This window comes from Salmo trutta, chromosome 6 (genome assembly GCF_901001165.1).
Source record: "Salmo trutta chromosome 6, fSalTru1.1, whole genome shotgun sequence".
NCBI classification, from domain to species: domain Eukaryota; kingdom Metazoa; phylum Chordata; class Actinopteri; order Salmoniformes; family Salmonidae; genus Salmo; species Salmo trutta.
In genome coordinates this window covers 51,701,651-51,718,516 of record NC_042962.1, presented here as the reverse complement: position 1 = coordinate 51,718,516, position 16,866 = coordinate 51,701,651, and the positions used below count along the sequence as shown (strand labels likewise).

At 36.4% G+C, this 16,866-nt stretch overlaps 1 protein-coding gene across 2 annotated transcripts in view; it reads left to right on the top strand.

The window, feature by feature from the left end:
* Nucleotides 1–984: 984 nt before the first annotated feature.
* The window catches only part of LOC115196222 (serine/threonine-protein kinase PAK 2), a 31,755-nt gene continuing 15,873 nt past the window's right edge, over nt 985–16,866 (top strand). The window contains exons 1-2 of one of the 2 annotated variants that reach the window (XM_029756850.1): nt 985–1,221; nt 16,602–16,794. In XM_029756850.1, coding sequence (XP_029612710.1) covers nt 16,620–16,794 — 175 coding nt within the window. In that variant the 5' untranslated portion in view covers nt 985–1,221; nt 16,602–16,619. Of the gene's footprint in view, nt 1,222–15,756; nt 15,924–16,601; nt 16,795–16,866 lie in introns of those variants that run through there. The other variant, XM_029756851.1, reaches the window with a different exon arrangement.

Below are 16,866 nucleotides of genomic sequence, written 5' to 3'. Positions count from 1 at the left end.
TACTCCTCATCACCCCCACAGACGATCCCGCAGGTGAAGTAGCCGGATGTGGAGGTCCTGGGCTGGGGTGTTTACACGTGGTCTGCGGTTGTGAGGCCGGTTGGACAAACTGCAAAATTCCCTAAATGACATCAATTCTCTGGTGGACATTCCTTCAGTCAGCATGCCAATTGCACGCTCCCTCAAAACTTGATACATCTGTGGTGTTGTGTGACAAAACTGCACATTTAAGAGTGGCCTTTTTGCACATGCTGTTTAATCAGCTTCTTGATATGCCACACCTGTCAGGTGGATGGATTATCTCGGCAAAGAATAGATGCTCACTAACAGGGATGTAAACAAATTTGTGCAAAAAATATTAGAGAAATAAGCTTTTTGTGCATATGGAACATTTCTGGGATCTTTTATGAAACACTGCAAATGTAACCGATGTCAAATGGCTAGTTAGTTAGCGGTGGTGTGCGCTAATAGCGTTTCAATCAGTGACGTCACTCGCTCTGAGACTTGAAGTAGGGTTTCCCCTTGCGTTGCAAGAGCCGCGGCTTTTGTGGCGCGATGGGTAACGATGCTTCGTGGGGTGTCAGTTGTTGCTTTTAGTTGAAACTCTATATAAACTATATTAGACTACTTTGAGTATTTGAAAAGTTTTTATTTTCTACTAAACTACAGAATACAACTATTTTCGGCTCAGGCCTGCTCTGTTTATCTTTATCAATGTTGTTGGCACTTTAGATATAAATGAATAGTAATAATGAATAGTAATAACAAACCTGCGTTTAACTCAGATGTAGTCTTTAGATTGGATATGTGTATTTCGATGCTCTAAAGCTCTTGTAGGAAATTGCCAGAAAAATGCAAAGAACATTTTCAAAATCAATATACAGAGAAAGGCCACCACCACACTGTTTTAAAAACCCGCTCACCCGGCGCGCCGGCGTGGAAACTAAATCGAGCGTACCGTACTGTCTGGGCTTGGTCTGTGGTTCGTTCCGTTTCCGCCCTGTCATCCTGGCTTTTCTCCGGTCCTCGGGGCCCAATTCCAGAAGAGGACAGCTAACCAAATGAAAACAGCACTAGAATAACCGACTACAGTTTATTAGCTAAAATCTGAAGTAAATCACAGCGCCAGATCGGTGTACCGCGGAGACAAAGATAGGAGGAGGGGCGGGGTTTCAGCAGTTTTACATGAGACGAGATATTGCTTCCTAGTTAAGCTTACTGGTGAGTAAAAGGCGCACATTACAACATGGCTAGGCTATCCAGCTATCTGCTTAAACTAGCCGTACTATCGGACTTCTGTTGGTTAGCTACTGATAATCACTAGTGAACGTAACATAATATTGCATTTCACATGGTTATACACCTTTTATTAGAGTGGATATAGTGCACCCATTCTCATAGGCCTAGCTGTGAAACTATTTTTTATAGTGGACATACACCCACCTATCTATCATAGCCTGGTTGTAACCCTATCGTTAAAGGCCTAGTGGACATATTACACCCAGCCTCCCATCCACATAGCTACTTTTATAGTGGAGATATCACACCAACCTATTATATAGCCTGAATATAAACATATTATTATATTATTATAGTGGAGATATCACACCAACCTATTATATAGCCTGAATATAAACATATTATTATATTATTATAGTGGAGATATCACACCAACCTATTATATAGCCTGAATATAAACATATTATTATATTATTATAGTGGAGATATCACACCAACCTATTATATAGCCTGAATATAAACATATTATTATATTATTATAGTGGAGATATCACACCAACCTATTATATAGCCTGAATATAAACATATTATTATATTATTATAGTGGAGATATCACATCCACCTATTATATAGCCTGGCTATAAACATATTATTATAGTGGAGATTTCACATCCACCTATTATATAGCCTGGCTATAAACATATTACTATTATAGTGGAGATATCACATCCACCTGTTATATTACCTGGCTATAAACATATTATTATTATAGTGGAGATATCACATCCACCTGTTATATAGCCTGGCTATAAACATTATATTATTATAGTGGAGATATCCCATCCACCTATTATATAGCCTGGCTATAAACATATTATTATTATAGTGGAGATATCACATCCACCTATTATATAGCCTGGCTATAAACATTATATTATTATAGTGGAGATATCACATCCACCTATTATATAGCCTGACTATAAACATATTATTATTATAGTGGAGATATCACATCCACCTATTATATAGCCTGGCTATAAACATTATATTATTATAGTGGAGATATCACATCCACCTATTATATAGCCTGGCTATAAACATTATATTATTATAGTGGAGATATCACACCAACCTATTATATAGCCTGGCTATAAACATTATATTATTATATTATTATAGTGGAGATATCACATCCACCTGTTATATAGCCTGACTATAAACATATTATTATTATAGTGGAGATATCACATCCACCTATTATATAGCCTGGCTATAAACATATTATTATTATAGTGGAGATATCACATCCACCTATTATATAGCCTGGCTATAAACATTATATTATTATATTATTATAGTGGATATATCACATCCACCTGTTATATAGCCTGGATATAAACATATTATTACTCTAGTGGAGATATCACATCCACCTATTATATAGCCTGGCTATAAACATATTATTATTATAGTGGAGATATCACATCCACCTGTTATATAGCCTGGATATAAACATATTATTACTATAGTGGAGATATCACATCCACCTATTATATAGCCTGGCTATAAACATTATATTATTATAGTGGAGATACCACATCCACCTATTATATAGCCTGTCTACAAACATATTATTATATTATTATAGTGGAGATATCACATCCACCTATTAAATAGCCTGGCTATAAACATATTATTATTATAGTGGAGATATCACATCCACCTATTATATAGCCTGGCTATAAACATATTATTATTATAGTGGAGATATCACATCCACCTATTATATAGCCTGTCTACAAACATATTATTATATTATTATAGTGGAGATATCACATCCACCTATTATATAGCCTGGCTATAAACATATTATTATTATAGTGGAGATATCACATCCACCTATTATATAGCCTGGCTATAAACATATTATTATATTATTATAGTGGAGATATCACATCCACCTATTATATAGCCTGGATATAAACATATTATTATAGTGGAGATATCACATCCACCTATTATATAGCCTGACTATAAACATTATATTATTATATTATTATAGTGGAGATATCACATCCACCTATTATATAGCCTGGCTATAAACATATTATTATTATAGTGGAGATATCACATCCACCTATTATATAGCCTGGCTATAAACATATTATTATACTATTATAGTGGAGATATCACATCCACCTATTACATAGCCTGGCTATAAACATATTATTATTATAGTGGAGATATCACATCCACCTATTACATAGCCTGGCTATAAACATATTATTATTATAGTGGAGATATCACATCCACCTATTATATAGCCTGGCTATAAACATTATATTATTATAGTGGAGATATCACATCCACCTATTATATAGCCTGGCTATAAACATTATATTATATTATTATAGTGGAGATATCACATCCACCTATTATATAGCCTGGCTATAAACATATTATTATTATAGTGGAGATATCACATCCACCTATTATATAGCCTGGCTATAAACATTATATTATTATATTATTATAGTGGAAATATCACATCCACCTATTATATAGCCTGGCTATAAACATATTATTACTATAGTGGAGATATCACATCCACCTATTATATAGCCTGGCTATAAACATATAATTATTATAGTGGAGATATCACATCCACCTGTTATATAGCCTGGATATAAACATATTATTATATTATTATAGTGGAGATATCACATCCACCTATTATATAGCCTGGCTATAAACATATTATTATTATAGTGGAGATATCACATCCACCTGTTATATAGCCTGGATATAAACATATTATTACTATCGTGGAGATATCACATCCACCTGTTATATAGCCTGGATATAAACATATTATTACTATAGTGGAGATATCACATCCACCTGTTATATAGCCTGGATATAAACATATTATTATAGTGGAGATATCACATCCACCTGTTATATAGCCTGGATATAAACATATTATTACTATAGTGGAGATATCACATCCACCTGTTATATAGCCTGGATATAAACATATTATTATTATAGTGGAGATATCACATCCACCTATTATATAGCCTGGCTATAAACATATTATTATAGTGGAGATATCACATCCACCTATTATATAGCCTGGCTATAAACATTATATTATTATAGTGGAGATATCACATCCACCTATTATATAGCCTGGCTATAAACATATTATTATATTATTATAGTGGAGATATCACATCCACCTATTAAATAGCCTGGATATAAACATATTATTATTATAGTGGAGATATCACATCCACCTATTATATAGCCTGTCTATAAACATATTATTATATTATTATAGTGGAGATATCACATCCACCTATTATATAGCCTGGATATAAACATATTATTATTATAGTGGAGATATCATATCCACCTATTATATAGCCTGGCTATAAACATTATATTATTATAGTGGACATATCACATCCACCTATTATATAGCCTGGCTATAAACATATTATTATATTATTATAGTGGAGATATCACATCCACCTATTATATAGCCTGGATATAAACACATTATTATTATAGTGGAGATATCATATCCACCTATTATATAGCCTGGCTATAAACATTATATTATTATAGTGGAGATATCACATCCACCTATTTTATAGCCTGGCTATAAACATTATATTATTATAGTGGAGATATCACATCCACCTATTATATAGCCTGGCTATAAACATATTATTATTATAGTGGAGATATCACATCCACCTATTATATAGCCTGGATATAAACATATTATTATATTATTATAGTGGAGATATCACATCCACCTATTATATAGCCTGGCTATAAACATTATATTATTATATTATTATAGTGGAGATATCACATCCACCTATTATATAGCCTGGCTATAAACATTATATTATTATATTACTATAGTGGAGATATCTCATCCACCTATTATATAGCCTGGCTATAAACATATTATTATATTATTATAGTGGAGATATCACATCCACCTATTATATAGCCTGGCTATAAACATATTATTATATTATTATAGTGGAGATATCACATCCACCTATTATATAGCCTGGCTATAAACATATTATTATATTCTTATAGTGGAGATATCACATCCACCTATTATATAGCCTGGCTATAAACATATTATTATTATAGTGGAGATATCACATCCACCTATTACATAGCCTGGCTATAAACATATTATTATATTATTATAGTGGAGATATCACATCCACCTATTATATAGCCTGGCTATAAACATATTATTATATTATTATAGTGGAGATATCACATCCACCTATTATATAGCCTGGCTATAAACATATTATTATTATAGTGGAGATATCACATCCACCTATTACATAGCCTGACTATAAACATATTATTATTATAGTGGAGATATCACATCCACCTATTATATAGCCTGGCTATAAACATATTATTATATTATTATAGTGGAGATATCACATCCACCTATTATATAGCCTGGCTATAAACATTATATTATTATATTATTATAGTGGAGATATCACATCCACCTATTATATAGCCTGGCTATAAACATTATATTATTATATTATTGTAGTGGAGATATCACATCCACCTATTATATAGCCTGGCTATAAACATATTATTATAGTGGAGATATCACATCCACCTATTATATAGCCTGTCTACAAACATATTATTATATTATTATAGTGGAGATATCACATCCACCTATTATATAGCCTGGCTATAAACATTATATTATTATAGTGGAGATATCACATCCACCTATTATATAGCCTGGATATAAACATTTTATTATATTATTATAGTGGAGATATCACATCCACCTATTATATAGCCTGGCTATAAACATTATATTATTATAGTGGAGATATCACATCCACCTATTATATAGCCTGGCTATAAACATATTATTATTATAGTGGAGATATCACATCCACCTATTATATAGCCTGGCTATAAACATATTGTTATATTATTATAGTGGAGATATCACATCCACCTATTATATAGCCTGGCTATAAACATTATATTATTATAGTGGAGATATCACATCCACCTATTATATAGCCTGGCTATAAACATTATATTATTATATTATTATAGTGGAGATATCACATCCACCTATTATATAGCCTGGCTATAAACATATTATTATATTATTATAGTGGAGATATCACATCCACCTATTATATAGCCTGGATATAAACATATTATTATTATAGTGGAGATATCACATCCACCTATTATATAGCCTGGCTATAAACATATTATTATTATAGTGGAGATATCACATCCACCTATTATATAGCCTGGATATAAACATATTATTATAGTGGAGATATCACATCCACCTATTATATAGCCTGTCTACAAACATATTATTATTATTATACTGGAGATATCACATCCACCTATTATATAGCCTGTATATAAACATATTATTATTATAGTGGAGATATCACATCCACCTATTATATAGCCTGTCTACAAACATATTATTATATTATTATAGTGGAGATATCACATCCACCTATTATATAGCCTGGCTATAAACATATTATTATTATAGTGGAGATATCACATCCACCTATTATATAGCCTGTCTATAAACATATTATTATATTATTATAGTGGAGATATCACATCCACCTATTATATAGCCTGGCTATAAACATTATATTATTATAGTGGAGATATCACATCCACCTATTATATAGCCTGGCTATAAACATTATATTATTATATTATTATAGTGGAGATATCACATCCACCTATTATATAGCCTGGCTATAAACATATTATTATTATAGTGGAGATATCACATCCACCTATTATAGCCTGGCTATAAACATTATATTATTATATTATTATAGTGGAGATATCACATCCACCTATTATATAGCCTGGCTATAAACATATTATTATATTATTATAGTGGAGATATCACATCCACCTATTATATAGCCTGGCTATAAACATTATATTATTATATTATTATAGTGGAGATATCACATCCACCTATTATATAGCCTGGCTATAAACATTATATTATTATATTATTGTAGTGGAGATATCACATCCACCTATTATATAGCCTGGCTATAAACATATTATTATAGTGGAGATATCACATCCACCTATTATATAGCCTGTCTACAAACATATTATTATATTATTATAGTGGAGATATCACATCCACCTATTATATAGCCTGGCTATAAACATATTATTATTATAGTGGATATATCACATCCACCTATTATATAGCCTGGCTATAAACATTATATTATTATATTATTATAGTGGAGATATCACATCCACCTATTATATAGCTTGTCTATAAACATATTATTATATTATTATAGTGGAGATATCACATCCACCTATTATATAGCCTGGCTATAAACATATTATTATTATAGTGGAGATATCACATCCACCTATTATATAGCCTGGCTATAAACATTATATTATTATATTACTATAGTGGAGATATCACATCCACCTATTATATAGCCTGGCTATAAACATTATATTATTATAGTGGAGATATCACATCCACCTATTATATAGCCTGACTATAAACATTATATTATTATAGTGGACATATCACATCCACCTTTTATATAGCCTGGCTATAAACATATTATTATAATATTATAGTGGAGATATCACATCCACCTATTATATAGCCTGTCTACAAACATATTATTATTATAGTGGAGATATCATATCCACCTATTATATAGCCTGGCTATAAACATTATATTATTATAGTGGAGATATCACATCCACCTATTATATAGCCTGGATATAAACATTTTATTATATTATTATAGTGGAGATATCACATCCACCTATTATATAGCCTGGCTATAAACATTATATTATTATAGTGGAGATATCACATCCACCTATTATATAGCCTGGCTATAAACATATTATTATTATAGTGGAGATATCACATCCACCTATTATATAGCCTGGCTATAAACATATTGTTATATTATTATAGTGGAGATATCACATCCACCTATTATATAGCCTGGCTATAAACATTATATTATTATAGTGGAGATATCACATCCACCTATTATATAGCCTGGCTATAAACATTATATTATTATATTATTATAGTGGAGATATCACATCCACCTATTATATAGCCTGGCTATAAACATATTATTATATTATTATAGTGGAGATATCACATCCACCTATTATATAGCCTGGATATAAACATATTATTATTATAGTGGAGATATCACATCCACCTATTATATAGCCTGGCTATAAACATATTATTATTATAGTGGAGATATCACATCCACCTATTATATAGCCTGGATATAAACATATTATTATAGTGGAGATATCACATCCACCTATTATATAGCCTGTCTACAAACATATTATTATATTATTATACTGGAGATATCACATCCACCTATTATATAGCCTGTATATAAACATATTATTATTATAGTGGAGATATCACATCCACCTATTATATAGCCTGTCTACAAACATATTATTATATTATTATAGTGGAGATATCACATCCACCTATTATATAGCCTGGCTATAAACATATTATTATTATAGTGGAGATATCACATCCACCTATTATATAGCCTGTCTATAAACATATTATTATATTATTATAGTGGAGATATCACATCCACCTATTATATAGCCTGGCTATAAACATTATATTATTATAGTGGAGATATCACATCCACCTATTATATAGCCTGGCTATAAACATTATATTATTATATTATTATAGTGGAGATATCACATCCACCTATTATATAGCCTGGCTATAAACATATTATTATTATAGTGGAGATATCACATCCACCTATTATAGCCTGGCTATAAACATTATATTATTATATTATTATAGTGGAGATATCACATCCACCTATTATATAGCCTGGATATAAACATTATATTATTATAGTGGAGATATCACATCCACCTATTATATAGCCTGGCTATAAACATTATATTATTATATTATTATAGTGGAGATATCACATCCACCTATTATATAGCCTGTCTATAAACATATTATTATATTATTATAGTGGAGATATCACATCCACCTATTATATAGCCTGGCTATAAACATATTATTATATTATTATAGTGGAGATATCACATCCACCTATTATATAGCCTGGCTATAAACATTATATTATTATAGTGGAGATATCACATCCACCTATTATATAGCCTGGCTATAAACATATTATTATATTATTATAGTGGAGATATCACATCCACCTATTATATAGCCTGGCTATAAACATATTATTATTATAGTGGAGATATCACATCCACCTATTATATAGCCTGGCTATAAACATATTATTATTATAGTGGAGATATCACATCCACCTATTATATAGCCTGGCTATAAACATTATATTATTATAGTGGAGATATCACATCCACCTATTATATAGCCTGGCTATAAACATATTATTATTATAGTGGAGATATCACATCCACCTATTATATAGCCTGGCTATAAACATTATATTATTATATTATTATAGTGGAGATATCACATCCACCTATTATATAGCCTGGATATAAACATATATTATATTATTATAGTGGAAATATCACATCCACCTATTATATAGCCTGGCTATAAACATATTATTATTATAGTGAAGATATCACATCCACCTATTATATAGCCTGACTATAAACATATTATTATTATAGTGGAGATATCACATCCACCTATTATATAGCCTGGCTATAAACATTATATTATTATAGTGGAGATATCACATCCACCTATTATATAGCCTGACTATAAACATTATATTATTATATTATTATAGTGGAGATATCACATCCACCTATTATATAGCCTGGCTATAAACATATTATTATTATAGTGAAGATATCACATCCACCTATTATATAGCCTGGCTATAAACATATTATTATATTATTATAGTGGAGATATCACATCCACCTATTATATAGCCTGGCTATAAACATATTATTATATTATTATAGTGGAGATATCACATCCACCTATTATATAGCCTGGCTATAAACATATTATTATATTATTATAGTGGAGATATCACATCCACCTATTATATAGCCTGGCTATAAACATATTATTATATTATTATAGTGGAGATATCACATCCACCTATTATATAGCCTGTCTACAAACATATTATTATATTATTATAGTGGAGATATCACATCCACCTATTATATAGCCTGGATATAAACATATTATTATTATAGTGGAGATATCACATCCACCTATTATATAGCCTGGATATAAACATATTATTATAGTGGAGATATCACATCCACCTATTATATAGCCTGGCTATAAACATATTATTATTATATTGGAGATATCACATCCACCTATTATATAGCCTGGCTATAAACATATTATTATATTATTATAGTGGAGATATCACATCCACCTATTATATAGCCTGGATATAAACATTATATTATTATAGTGGAGATATCACATCCACCTATTATATAGCCTGGCTATAAACATTATATTATTATAGTGGAGATATCACATCCACCTATTATATAGCCTGGCTATAAACATATAATTAAAGACCCAGTAGAATATTGCACCCATTTACATACATTTGTTTTTACAGTTGATATACTGTACAAAGCCCAAGGCAACTGATTACCAGTAAGTGGATGGATGGATGGATGGGGTTTTGGCAGCTACTAACTCATCTAACGTTGTTATCCAACTGTAGTTCTTATTTGTATTATTTCAGGAAGTTTACAGTACCACTGTCTGTGTGCATCACATGTAGCCTACCACTGTCTGTGTGCATCACATTTAGCCTACCACTGTCTGTGTGCATCACATGTGGCCTACCACTGTCTGTGTGCATCACATGTGGCCTACTACTGTCTGTGTGCATCACATGTAGCCTACCACTGTCTGTGTGCATCACATGTAGCCTGCCACTGTCTGTGTGCATCACATGTAGCCTACCACTGTCTGTGTGCATCACATGTGGCCTACCACTGTCTGTGTGCATCACATGTGGCCTACCACTGTCTGTGTGCATCACATGTGGCCTACCACTGTCTGTGTGCATCACATGTAGCCTACTACTGTCTGTGTGCATCACATGTTGCCTGCCACTCTCTGTGTGCATCACATGTAGCCTGCCACTGTCTGTGTGCATCACATGTAGCCTAATACTGTCTGTGTGCATCACATGTAGCCTACCACTGTCTGTGTGCATCACATGTAGCCTGCCACTGTCTGTGTGCATCACATGTAGCCTACCACTGTCTGTGTGCATCACATGTAGCCTACTACTGTCTGTGTGCATCACATGTTGCCTGCCACTCTCTGTGTGCATCACATGTAGCCTGCCACTGTCTGTGTGCATCACATGTAGCCTAATACTGTCTGTGTGCATCACATGTAGCCTACCACTGTCTGTGTGCATCACATGTAGCCTGCCACTGTCTGTGTGCATCACATTTAGCCTACCACTGTCTGTGTGCATCACATGTGGCCTACCACTGTCTGTGTGCATCACATGTGGCCTACCACTGTCTGTGTGCATCACATGTGGCCTACTACTGTCTGTGTGCATCACATGTAGCCTACCACTGTCTGTGTGCATCACATGTAGCCTACCACTGTCTGTGTGCATCACATGTAGCCTACCACTGTCTGTGTGCATCACATGTAGCCTACTACTGTCTGTGTGCATCACATGTTGCCTGCCACTCTCTGTGTGCATCACATGTAGCCTGCCACTGTCTGTGTGCATCACATGTAGCCTAATACTGTCTGTGTGCATCACATGTAGCCTACCACTGTCTGTGTGCATCACATGTAGCCTGCCACTGTCTGTGTGCATCACATGTAGCCTACCACTGTCTGTGTGCATCACATGTAGCCTACTACTGTCTGTGTGCATCACATGTTGCCTGCCACTCTCTGTGTGCATCACATGTAGCCTGCCACTGTCTGTGTGCATCACATGTAGCCTAATACTGTCTGTGTGCATCACATGTAGCCTACCACTGTCTGTGTGCATCACATGTGGCCTACCACTGTCTGTGTGCATCACATTTAGCTTACCATTGTAAGTGGAATTCTGACATGTGTTCTGAGGTGTGATGTGTGCTGGAATGAATGAATACAAGATGAATGGATTGTCTACTCTGAGTATCATGGAATGGAGGTGTCTGTGTGTGTGTCCTGTGCAGTCAGCTATTTCCTTTTATAGACGTTGAACACAAAAGGCTGTTTCACTCTACTTCCTGTAAACAACGTCGACTATGTTTGCTTCCTGCTTCTGTCTGATTCGTCAGTTTGGCTGTGTGATCCTCGGGGCCTCTAGAAGTTCCAGGATGAGGAAGTGGGTTTCCCCTAGAAACAAAGAGGAGAGAGCAGAATGTAAGTGAGAGAGAAGAATGTAACAGAGAGAGTAGAATGTAAGGGAGAGAGCAGAATGTAACAGAGAGAGTAGAATGTAACAGAGAGAGCAGAATGTAACAGAGAGAGCAGAATGTAACAGAGAGAGTAGAATGTAAGGGAGAGAGCAGAATGTAACAGAGAGAGTAGAATGTAACAGAGAGAGCAGAATGTAACAGAGAGAGTAGAATGTAACAGAGAGAGCAGAATGTAACAGAGAGAGTAGAATGTAAGGGAGAGAGCAGAATGTAACAGAGAGAGTAGAATGTAACAGAGAGAGCAGAATGTAACAGAGAGAGTAGAATGTAACAGAGAGAGCAGAATGTAACAGAGAGAGTAGAATGTAAGGGAGAGAGCAGAATGTAACAGAGAGAGTAGAATGTAACAGAGAGAGCAGAATGTAACAGAGAGAGCAGAATGTAACAGAGAGAGTAGAATGTAAGGGAGAGAGCAGAATGTAACAGAGAGAGTAGAATGTAACAGAGAGAGCAGAATGTAACAGAGAGAGTAGAATGTAACAGAGAGAGCAGAATGTAACAGAGAGAGTAGAATGTAAGGGAGAGAGCAGAATGTAACAGAGAGAGTAGAATGTAACAGAGAGAGCAGAATGTAACAGAGAGAGTAGAATGTAACAGAGAGAGCAGAATGTAACAGAGAGAGCGGAATGTAACAGAGAGAGCAGAATGTAAGGGAGAGAGCAGAATGTAACAGAGAGAGCAGAATGTAAGTGAGAGAGCAGAATGTAACAGAGAGAGCAGAATGTAACAGAGAGAGCAGAATGTAAGGGAGAGAGCAGAATGTAAGGGAGAGAGCAGAATGTAAGGGAGAGAGCAGAATGTAACAGAGAGAGCAGAATGTAAGGGAGAGAGCAGAATGTAAGGGAGAGCGCAGAATGTAAGGGAGAGAGCAGAATGTAACAGAGAGAGCAGAATGTAAGGGAGAGAGCAGAATGTAAGGGAGAGAGCAAAATGTAACAGAGAGAGCAGAATGTAACGGAGAGAGCAGAATGTAACAGAGAGAGCAGAATGTAACGGAGAGAGCAGAATGTAACGGAGAGAGCAGAATGTAACAGAGAGAGCAGAATGTAACGGAGAGAGCAGAATGTAACAGAGAGAGCAGAATGTAACGGAGAGAGCAGAATGTAAGGGAGAGAGCAGAATGTAACAGAGAGAGCAGAATGTAAGGGAGAGAGCAGAATGTAACAGAGAGAGCAGAATGTAACGGAGAGAGTAGAATGTAACAGAGAGAGCAGAATGTAACGGAGAGAGCAGAATGTAACAGAGAGAGCAGAATGTAAGGGAGAGAGCAGAATGTAACAGAGAGAGCAGAATGTAACGGAGAGAGTAGAATGTAACAGAGAGAGCAGAATGTAACAGAGAGAGCAGAATGTAAGGGAGAGAGCAGAATGTAACAGAGAGAGTAGAATGTAACAGAGAGAGTAGAATGTAACAGAGAGAGCAGAATGTAACAGAGAGAGCAGAATGTAAGGGAGAGAGCAGAATGTAGCGGAGAGAGTAGAATGTAACGGAGAGAGCAGAATGTAACGGAGAGAGCAGAATGTAGCGGAGAGAGCAGAATGTAACAGAGAGAGCAGAATGTAACAGAGAGAGCAGAATGTAGCGGAGAGAGCAGAATGTAACAGAGAGAGCAGAATGTAAGGGAGAGAGCAGAATGTAAGGGAGAGAGCAGAATGTAACGGAGAGAGCAGAATGTAACAGAGAGAGCAGAATGTAGCGGAGAGAGTAGAATATAACAGAGAGAGCAGAATGTAGCGGAGAGAGCAGAATGTAGCGGAGAGAGTAGAATGTAACAGAGAGAGCAGAATGTAGCGGAGAGAGCAGAATGTAACAGAGAGAGCAGAATGTAAGGGAGAGAGCAGAATGTAAGGGAGAGAGCAGAATGTAACGGAGAGAGTAGAATGTAATGGAGAGAGTAGAATGTAACGGAGAGAGCAGAATGTAACGGAGAGAGCAGAATGTAGCGGAGAGAGCAGAATGTAGCGGAGAGAGTAGAATGTAACAGAGAGAGCAGAATGTAACAGAGAGAGCAGAATGTAACAGAGAGAGCAGAATGTAACGGAGAGAGCAGAATGTAACGGAGAGAGCAGAATGTAACGGAGAGAGCAGAATGTAACAGAGAGAGCAGAATGTAACGGAGAGAGCAGAATGTAACGGAGAGAGCAGAATGTAACGGAGAGAGTAGACCTACAATATATAAATAGAGGGTGAGTTCAGATTCCCTCTCCTATCCTGGAAGTCTGCACTTGTTCAAAGTGTGCTTTTATTCACTCCCCATATGGATATAAAGACATTAGATTGGCTGGGACGAAGCAATATGGTGACAGTTCCCTGCAGCCTATCAGAGGGCCTGATGGTGATATTCATTTGTTTCTGTGCCCTAAGAGAAGTGCCTCTGCCTCTGATTTACCCAATCTTAGGCCTGGAGCTATGGAATTCACGCACGCACGCACGCTCACACACACACACACACACAAATGCACGCACGCACACCCACAAACAAACAGAAACACACAGACACCAAACCCAAGCCATGGAGCAATGGAATTCCTAGGGAACGAGTCCCAGCCTGGATAGCACCCATTATTACCCTGACACACACACACACACACACTGCCTGACACGTTGCTAGGCTAGGCTGGGCAGGGCTGGAGCAGGACGTAACCATGGAGATGAGCAAGAACTGCTAGGCATGATAGAACTGGCTGTGTCTGAGACCGCTGTGGAATGAGACTGCCTGTTATTACATGTCCTGGAGAGAGAGAGAGAGAGGAATAGAGAGAGGAATAGAGAGAGGAATAGAGAGAGGAGGGAAATAGAAAGAAGGAGACCGAGATAGACAGGGACTGAGAGAGACCGGGACTGAGAGAGACCGGGACTGAGAGAGACCGGGACTGAGAGAGACCGGGACTGAGAGAGACCGGGACTGAGAGAGACCGGGACTGAGAGAGACCGGGACTGAGAGAGACCGGGACTGAGAGAGACCGGGACTGAGAGAGACCGGGACTGAGAGAGACCGGGACTGAGAGAGACAGGGACTGAGAGAGACCGGGACTGAGAGAGTAATAAGGTGCACAGACGGATATTACAAGCTAAAGTAAAGCTGTTGTTGACCTACTCTTCTGAAAAGCACAGGGGAGAGGACAGAAAGGGTAAGTAGGAGGGAAAGGGGGAGAGGCTGGGGACAGCTAATGTAGTTGTTGATGTGTGGATGCTGTCTGATCGGGGATCCAAAGCTGTAGACAGAGAGACAGAGGGAGAAGGAGACTAGCGTGTCGTTCCGACGGTGTTGAATGTTGACTGTCCTTTTAGTGGAGGGGAGAGAAAAACATTGGAAATCGAAAGGCAGTTGTCCTGAACGGACGGAAACACACGCACACAGCAGGGTCAGAGACAGGAAGTGATGAAAGCTCTGTGAGCGAGATGTAGGCTGTTTCCTGTTGATGGTGATGATGTCACTGTGCCTTATACCTTTTGAAGGGGAACTCTGTCGTATTTTTCTCTGAGAGAGGAAGAGGTTGTGGTGTGCAGGTGAAAAGGTGTCAGACGGGAGATTTGACCTTATTTGGAGCCGAAAACATCCAGCTGCTCTGCAATGCATTACACACACACACACACACACACGCGCACACACACGCACACAGCAGGAAACCACACATAACATGTACCTTCCTCATCCACTCTTTGTTCCCTCTTACACGCAGACACACACACGGACACGGACACACACACGCCAAACACACACCTTCTCACTCTGTGTTGGTGTGTCAAAGCGTGATAGAGGTCTCTCTTTCTCTCTGACAGCGGTGTGTCTCTCTCCCTCTCCAGGTGTGTGTGTGTGTGTGTAGATGTGTGACAGCGGTGTGTGTGAAGACAAGCCCCCCGCCCCGCCTGTCAGAATGAACAGCCAAGGAGGCGGAGCCAAGGACTCCGTGTCGGGCAACTACAACTCTCGGTCCCTCCCCTCTGTTCCTGAGAAACAGAAACGAAGTAAAATGATCTCCATATTCGTCTCAGAGAAAGGTACTCTCACATACACACACACACACACACACACACACACACACACACACACACACACACACACACACACAC